The sequence below is a fragment of the Corvus kubaryi genome, unplaced genomic scaffold (assembly GCF_017639235.1).
Source record: "Corvus kubaryi isolate FWS band 111438036 unplaced genomic scaffold, C.kubaryi_AGA036_p1.0 134, whole genome shotgun sequence".
NCBI classification, from domain to species: domain Eukaryota; kingdom Metazoa; phylum Chordata; class Aves; order Passeriformes; family Corvidae; genus Corvus; species Corvus kubaryi.
This window is the reverse complement of record NW_024580668.1, coordinates 7911211-7919938: the sequence shown is the minus strand read 5'-3', so window position 1 is coordinate 7919938 and position 8728 is coordinate 7911211. Positions and strand designations below refer to the sequence as shown.

Sequence of the window (8728 nt, the reverse complement as noted above, 5' to 3'; positions counted from 1 at the left end):
GGCCCTGGCCCTGGGGATTTTCCACTACCTGGGGCTCTACCTGCAGCTCGGCGCCGCCTCCCGGCACCCCCCGTGGGACGCCCCGGCGGCGGGCAGCGGTGAGGCGGCGGCCGGGGCTCGGAAAGGGGGCGGCTGAGCGGCGGGAGCTCCCGGGGCTCGGTGCCCCGCGGGGCTGGCGGCGGGTCGGGGCGGCTCCTGCCCGGGCAGCGGGACGGGTGCGGGGGTTCGGGGGTCCCGGTCCGGCTCCGCCGCCGAGGGCAGCCCCGCGTCGCGGTCCGTCGCGCCGGCGGCTCGAGGAGCGGGGGGCAGCCGGGGCGAGCTGGGGTTGGGCTCCGCCGCTCCCGTCTCCGGAGCCCGGGGGGCGGCCTCTGCCTTCGCCGCTGGGCTGCAGAGTCGGGGGCTCTGCACGGTGCGTCCCGGTGCCTGGAGCCACCCGCACCCCGTGTCCGTGAACCTCCCGGTGCCCGCCGCCGTCTGCACCCCGTCTCCGTGTGTCTCACGATGCCGCCGCCACCACCTGCACCCCGCGTCCGTGAACCTCCCGGTGCCACCGCCCGCCCCGCCGTGTGGTGCCCCACGCCCCGGCAGCGGGGCTCCCCCGCCGCTTCCCGCTCCTCCGCTCCCTCCGGTGCACGGTGGCTCGGCGGGTCTGTGCTGCCGAGCCCGCTGGGATCCACCGGGGCTGGGGAAGGGGAACCTCTTCCTGCATCCTACACCCTCCAGTGAGGAACCTGGCGTGGGGGCAGCTCCCTTGTGGGTACCGAGAAGGTGACAGGGGACCAAGCTCCCTCGGAGGAGGCTGCTGAGACCCTCCTCGCTCTCTGTGGAGTGACACGGGCACGTTCAGTCTGAGGCCGAGGAGTGACCACGGGGACATGCTGGGTGCCCGGGTCCCAGCTCTTCCCCCCGCCCAGCTCCGGGGCCTCTCGTGTACGGAGAGACCCCCCTCTCTGCCCCAAGGAGCCTCCAGGCACACGACGCCTCGGGCCATGCCTGGGTGAAAGGTGTGAGGTGTCCCGCAGTTTGCGGTGTCCCGCAGCGGTGCGTGGGCTGGCAGGTAGCTGCCTGCCCAGGGAAGGGGTGATCAGCCTCTGCATTGGGGGGATCACAGCAGGAGAGTTTCCAGACCTGCGGGATGGCATGCCAGACGGAAAGGTGGGTGAAGAGCCTCCATTAGCCACCGCTGCTCCCCTCAGAAATTCAGCAATAGGCAAATAAATAGTGAAATGGTCGCTGCAAGGGAACAGGGAGCCAAGGAGAAGAAATATTCTGGGAGGGCGAGTGCACTTTGGAGCCACATTACAGCTCGCTACTCGAGCAGTTCTGCAGCAACTCACTTAATCACAACAGAAACCTTTATTAAGGATACTGAAAAGCAGTGAATAAGTGGGTCATGTATAATAAGCCATTTGTGTTCAGTAGGTGAATACCAATTTGATAAAAGCTGTGTGTGCTGAAAACCTGTATAAATCGCTGTTTAGCAGATCGGAGATTGATCATTTCATTAGTGGCTGGTGCAGCTTTCCCTCCACACCTCGAGAGTCCAGCGGGTTGGAGACGTGGAGTGGGAGAAGGGCTGTGGCCAGCAGGACGGATTCGGCTGGGGCTGGTGGGCACGGGCAGGTCCTGCCGGGCTCTGCCCGCAGCAGGCAGCGCCCAGAGCTCGCCGCCATCTCTGCCCGGGGCTGGAGGCCTGGAGGAGCCTCCACGGCATCGCGAGGCTCTGGCACAGCCCCGGAGCGCGTTCACTCTTCCTTTTAACTTGTCCACGCCAGATGCAGCGAGGGAATTGACCGGGAGCAGCATGTGCTCCGCAGGCATCGGCAAGTGGCCGTGAGCACCCCTGGAGCACAGGCGGCTCCCCCATCCTGCCACCCCACTGTGGACAGCGAGGTTCTGCTCGCAGGGCAGCCGGGGCTGTGGGGAGGGAAAAGTCACAATCAAAGTAAGTCCTTTACCTGCCCCCACAGCAAAGGCTCTGCCTTTGGCAAGGATGGAGCCAGGATGGGCTCCAGCTGCCCCGTGAGAGCATCTGAGCCGCAGGATTCTTCCCACCATCCCTTCCCTACCCACAGTGCTGCCTCTTCCCCTTCTCTCCTCAGGCTGGCGTCTTCAATTATTCATGCCCCCCATTGCAGCCTGTGCACGCTGGGCTGCTGCCATCGGCTTTCTCATGCGCTGGCTGGGAAGCTCCAGCCGTCTTCCCAGCCTGCTGTCTCTGGAGTGGGGCAGGGGAGCCGTGCTGTGAGGAGGAGCAGCCCGGCTTCTTCCCGGTATCGTGTACAGGCGATATCGCCTCGCCTCAGCAGAGCCGTGGCTGGAGGCTGGAGGGAGCGGGGCTCCGGCTCCCCAGGGCGCTGCCCTGCTCCGTTCCTGCACACCCCGGTGATTATTCTATCAATTACTTTCATAAACACTTTGCATTCTGCCGGATTTTTTCACACTTCCTGATGGGAATTCTCCATGCCGATGTGTTTTTCCTGCTGCTGTTCGTGCAGTCATTCAACGCAATTACATCTGACACCTCTCCTCATCAAACGTCTGGGCTTTCTCTTCCCTTGAAGCGGCTGACAGACGACGGGCCAGACACTGGGAATTATTACGTTAGGACAGTGACAGCTAATTTTAATCATAACGTTCCCTGTGAGCGAGGCAGGAATCCACCAACAGCCGGCATGGCTGCACGCGGTCTGGAGCCGTGGGCAGCACGGCAGGGCTGGAGTGGGGACCTGGAGTGGGCCAGGGAGCTGGAGGCTCTGCACTGCTGCCTCCTTCAGCAGGGGCTGCTCCGGGGGCTGGATGGATGCCCAGGTGGGCACCTGCTGGGCCCTCTCCCCTTCATGGCTCCTCTGGGATTATGGTTCATGGTGTGAGTGGGACTCGTGCACCTCGGGACAGACAGCCCTTCCTGGCCCTATCCTCGACAGGTCTCGGTCTCTCCGAGCTCCTCTGTTCCATAGCCTTTTTCCCTCCTGCAGGGCTCTTTCCTGCCTGGCTGCCCCCCCCCTAAGGCTCCATCTGCGGTGGGTGCCCGGTTAGGCACTGGGGATGATGGCTGGGCTCGGTTGTGACGGGTGCATTGATGCCTTACATCGTATGCTCCGTGTGAAGCTGGATTGGGATGAGGTGGCAGAGGTGGGATGGGCAGAGCCGGGCAGGAGGGTGCCGTGTCCATGAGCTCCGGGCACTGCCAGCTCTGCAGGATGGTACCAGCACCTGTGTGTGGCGTGGGCAGCTCTCGGCGGCAGCTGCCAGTGCCAGTGGCTCGTGTTTTGGGTGCTGGGTGTGAGACCAGGGGGGCTGATCTTCAGCAGAGCAAAGCTCCTGTGTGCCCCGTCCCATTCCTGTGGAATGATTCCTGCTGAGAATTCTCCCCTGCCTGCTGGGAACCATCCCCTGGCAGAGAGCAGCACCAGAGCGAGTGGTGGCTGCAGGACGGCTGCACACACTGCTGGAGCCCCACCAGGAGCTGTCAAAAAAAGGCCGTTTTAGGGCTTTGCTACTTGTACTATCAAGTAACAGCTCTTCCTCAAGCCCCTTGGGAAGGAATTGTCTGAGAACTGAAACTCCTCAGGAACCAGATGGGAGCAGCGGGTCCCCTTGCTTTGTGCAGCCAGGGCCAGTCTGGAGTGACTCACCACTGACATCTCTCTTGCTGTGGGGGTTAAACATTAGGGGAGTGGGAAGTGCTGGGGGCAGGAGCTGGGACAGCCCAACGCGGTGGGGCATTGTTGGAAATACCTGCAGTTTTCAAGGTTAATTCCAGCTCCCTGGTGAGGTGAGTGCTGGCCTGATCACAGTCACTGAGTTAGCTGGATTTTTGTTTTGTTTTTAATTCACAAGCTGCAAATTTGAGCTCCTTCTGCTGCTCATATGACAATAAAGAGGGGCAGAGCAATGGCGCTGCCATCCCCAGCGTGTGGTGGGAGCCTCCCGGCCCCAGCCACGGCCTCAACGCTCCAGCCTGACGCGTCTCGTGGGAAGGGAGATGGCTGGGTCGCTGGAGGAGAGCAGCGCTCACCGCCAAAGCCCTCTGCCCGCTCAGCTGCCAGGGCCGGAGCCACCTGCCCTCTCTCAGCAGTCACGCCGCGTTTATGCAGCGGTTTGCACCGCGATGTGTTTTCAGCGCCCCGGGGTCAGCATCCCCGCTCGCAGGCTTGTCAGGAGGAGACACATCCACAGCTGTTAGCGGCGGTGCGAAGGGGAGGGGAGGGGGGCTGCAGCCCGACCTGTGCAGCAGCAGCCGCTGGCAGATCCGGTGTCCCCGTGGTGGGGACAGTGTGGGTCACACAGCCAGTGCACTGGGGTTGTGCCCAGGCCTCTTCTGGATCCATTCGGAGGATGCCTCCTGTGCCTCCCGATCCCCGAGATGGCTCTTGCTCAGGCAGGCTGTGCCAAGGGGTGGAGGGTCCTGTGGCAGCCAGGAGGGTCCATCTGTCTCTGGGTCCCTGCCCTGTCCGTGTGCCGGGATGTGCCTCGGGTGCCTTTGCTGCCGGCAGGACACGGTGCCCCTGAAGCCGGGGCTGTCGCTTTCCATCAGCCACGGGCGCCGTGGGATCCTGGGAAACGGAGGGTGTTTGGGGTCATGGATGTCTGGGGAGGGGAGAGTGCCGGAGGGGATGTGGGTGCCCGGGGAGAGTATCGGTGGTGGGGGATTCTGTTGGACACGTTTGCTTTTCCTGCAGCGGTGCAGCACAAACCCAGCAGGTCAGAGCCGGCCCCACACCAGGGACGCAGGGCAGGGTCCGGATGGACACGCCAGTGGGCAGGAGCAGGGGCAGAGGGACGTTTCATCTCCCCCAGCCCCTGCTCCTGCCCAGTGTGGGACGGAGCCAGCCCCAGCCCCGCCGCCTGCTTCCCACGTGTCACCCCACCAGCCCGGCTGCAGCTCCGGTGAGGGGCTCAGCTCAGCTGGGCAGAGAAAGAGGCTCCTGACTCCCGGCTTTGGGAAAAAATCCCTCCCGGAGCAGGAACCTGCGCTGGCCGGGTGATTAACAGTCCTTTGCAAATGTCCAATGCATATTTAATTGTCCTCCGGTACACCTTTACACAAACATCAGCCTGAGTGCGTGCCCGTGGCGCTGCTCCGGTCGTGTCTGTCCTTGGTGCCTTGTGGGGGCTGTGGTGGGGGGCCATGGAAGCTGGCACAGCTGTGGAATGGCAGGCAGCAGGCAGAGTCCTGGAGAGGCTCCTGGGGGCTGCATGGCTTTCTGTGCTCCATGGGGCCTATGGACGGGGCAGGGGGATGGAGCAGGGGTCTGCGGGTCGTTTCCAGGTAGTCGGGGCAGTGCACAACCTGCCCTTGCCCCAGCACAGCCCCATCCCTGCTGCCAGCAGCCCCCTCCCCGTGCAGAGTGAGACGAAGGTGAGGGATGGTGCCCACCGCAGGAAGGGAGCCTGCAGCCCGTCTGTCTCCAGTTTATGAGAGCACCAAGCTGTCCCAGCAGGCGTTTTCAATTCCGTTTATCTGTGTTTCCCCATTGAGTTCATTTTATTTCCCCTGATTTTTGTTTCCTGGAAGATTTATTGATCCTGGTGTTCTCAGTTTATGACAGGTAGCAGGCCATAAAGCACACGGAGCAGCGGCCCCCGACGGCCCCCTCCCTCCCGCAGTGGGGACGCCGTGCCAATGTCAGTGGGGGGAGAGGGCCGGGGCCGGGCTGAGCAGGGGACCGGGGCGCTGGAGGGACAGGGCACTGGCCAGGGTTGATGACTTGGCCAGTGTTCATGGGAGCAGTGTCCAGGCAGCTTGGCCGACACAGTGTAGGGTCCGTGCCCAGCCTGGGGGCTGCCTGGGGGATCCTGATCTCCACTCGTGTCCCTGTGAGGGGCGGGGCTGGGGGTGCAGTGAGTCACCTCTGTCCAGCCAGGGCCGGGGTCCACGGCGTCCGTCAGGGAGGGCACACGGTGCTGGAGGACACATCTGAAAGACATCAGTCCCCAGCAAAGGTGATGACCCTGGGTATCCATCACAAGGATCTGTGCTCCTCTGGATGTGCTTGGAGGTACCCCGAGCTCGGGGGTTAATTACTACATACACTTCCCAATTAAAATCTGAAAGAAAGAAGGCGCTTGATTCAATCCAGCGTTTTCTCAGCTTATCTGCCAAATTCCCGTCTGTGGAAGCAGATTTTAATTGTGTTCACAGTAATTTGGAGCCGTCTGGAGCCCTCAGGCCATCACCCCACGCCTGCGCTGCTGGAGCTGTGGTGTCTGGGGGGCTGGTGCAGGCTCTGCTGCGACCCACTGGCTTTGGCCTTTGCTCCTGCCAGCAGGAATTCTGTGGGGCAGAATTCCTGCAACCAGGAATTCCCTGGTTGCAGCCAGGGAATGGATGGGTGAGTGCTGGTTAATGGCTGGACACAACAGCCTCAGCACCACTGGGGCTTGGAGCACAGAGGAACATTTTGTCCTGTGCCAAGAAGACCCCCCTGCTCCACCCACAGCCCTCAGTCACCAGAGCTGTTCCCTTGCCTGGGGCTCCCTCCACTCCCTGCCACAGAATCCATTCTGGGTGAACGGGATGTGGGAGCGGCACTGGGAACCCCACCAGGACGCCCGGCCTTGGTAAACCCTGGTGTTGGGTATTTTCCTCTGTTCCCTGCTGAGATGGATTAAAGGAAAGTGATAAGTGGATGGGATTTCCATGCGTCCAGAGGGACAGGGAGATATTAGAGGTATTAACTTTTTGTCTGGGCTGATAATAATTGGTTTTCAGAGGGATCAGGGCTGCAGAGAGTGTTGCTCCCGACAGGCTGTGTGTCCCAGAGGGCTCCGGTGGCTCCGGTGGGACCTGCACTGTGTCTGTGAGCCGGCAGTGCCGGCAGCATGAGGTGGTGAGTGAAGACAGGAGGCACAGGGCAGCCTCTGCAGCCGAAGCGGTGACCGGGGTGTGCCGGGGGCTGGCAGCCTGTTCCCGTGCCGTGCCACGGAGAAGCCACCGCACCAATCGCGGCAGCAGCGTTTGCCGGTGCCCTGCACGCTGGGGCCGTCTGTACCGAGGAACAACAATCTCTCCAGAGGAGATGAAAAGAATTCTAATTACATCTCCGAACAATATTTGTTTTGAGCGAGGAAAGCAAACCATATGGCGTGTGGGAGCCTCTTTGGGGCCGCATTAAGCGCGGATTTGTTTTTCAGTTGTGTCCTGGTCTGAGTGAGATGCGATCATGCTCTGTTTATTTCTTACACCTCAGAGGTGCGGCGGGTCCCGCCCTCGCTCTGGGGCAGAGGTCTGAGGGATGCTGAGGGAGCGGGGGGACCACAGGCTCCTGCTCCCTCCCTTCCCCCCCCCCCCCGCTCTTTGCAAAGTGTCTGGGGGGACCAGGCAGCTCTGCTGGGGGTGGGGAGGGGACACTGGGTGGGACAGGAGAAGCTGGGTATGACAGGGACCTGTCTGCTCTGCTGTTGGGGCTGGCTCTGTTTGGCCGGGAAGGATCCAAGCACCCCTGGTGACCCTGCCTGTGTGGCCGGAGGCTTTGTCCTTCCCTGGGACAGTGGTGTGTCCCCGCAGGCACCCACAGCCCCCGCTCTGTCTCCAGCAGCTCTCTTCACCGAGACCCCCCACGACATGACGGCGCAGGCGGGTGAGGATGTGGAGATGGCGTGTTCCTTCCGCGGCAGCGGCTCCCCCTCCTACTCCCTCGAGATCCAGTGGTGGTACGTCCGCAACCACAAGGACTGGACGGACAAACAGACGTGGGCTTCCAGTCAGGTAATGCCCCTCATCCTCCTCCTCCACGGCAGCACGGAAAGGCAGAGCCCTTCATGCAAAGCCCTTCCCTGCACTTGCCCAGGGGAAGGGCTTTGCTTGCAGCCACTGTTGGGTTTTGGTGAGGGACCCCAACTCGCAGCAGCATTCCCGGTGCTGATCAGACCTGCAGAGCAGGGTTTCACCCTCTCTGCTGTGACAGAGAGGAGCCTGGGGGTCCTGTGGTGCAGGACCCTGCATGGGCTGTTCAATGTCCAGCTGCACTGAGGATGCTCTGGGGTCAGTGGGGCTGGGCTGTCCTGGCTGCCCTTGCCAGCCAAGGGGCTGCCTGGCCCATTACCATGACCCGTCCCAGGCTGAGGCTTTGTTTTTGTGCTTGTGCTTGCACCTTCGCCTACCTCATCACCAGCTCATCCCTCCCTTGTCCCCTGTTTCCCTGTGTACTGGTCCGGCAAACAGCCTCTCTTTATTTCTCTCTCTGTTCACACAGAGATAAGGGCCAAAGAATGGGAAACAGCTCTGGGGATTTTAATGAGCCTTTATTGTAGTGTCTTTGGCAGGGCTGCCGCTGGTGTTGCCATAAATTGAGAAGCCTCAGGGCAGTGCTGCTGGGATGGGGGGGGAGCACTGCCAGGGCTCAAGGGTGGACAGTCAGGGGTGTTGGAGGCGCTGGGAATGCACAGCCAGTGGCGGCTGTAGGAGGAGATTATTGGCAATGGGACAGGTGCTGAAAGTGATGGGGACAGAGTTCCTGGGGCAGGGGTCACTGCTGCATCAGTGATGCCACAGTGGTCAGGGCTCCATCCCCACTCCTGTATTGTGGGGAGCACCTGGAGCTGAGATGCAGTGGGACCTGTGGGTGAGCACCTCGCACTCCCTGGCTGCTGTGCTGTTGCTGGTTCCTTCCACCCTGGGTACCCAGTGTGGCTTCATCTGCCCTGGGTGCCTGGTTTTGCTGGGGCTGAACTGACCCTTCTCCCTTCTCCCTTCTCCCTTCTCCCTTCTCCCTTCTCCCTT

General features: G+C 61.9%; 1 protein-coding gene across 1 annotated transcript in view; it reads left to right on the top strand.

Moving 5' to 3' along the window:
• Position 1: 1 nt before the first annotated feature.
• VSTM2L (V-set and transmembrane domain containing 2 like) overlaps positions 2-8728 on the top strand; it is a gene marked incomplete at its 5' end in the record, with an annotated part of 12979 nt that continues 4252 nt past the window's right edge. The window contains 2 exons of the mRNA XM_042051299.1: positions 2-98; positions 7542-7714. Coding sequence (XP_041907233.1) covers positions 2-98; positions 7542-7714 — 270 coding nt within the window. The remainder of the gene's footprint in view (positions 99-7541; positions 7715-8728) is intronic.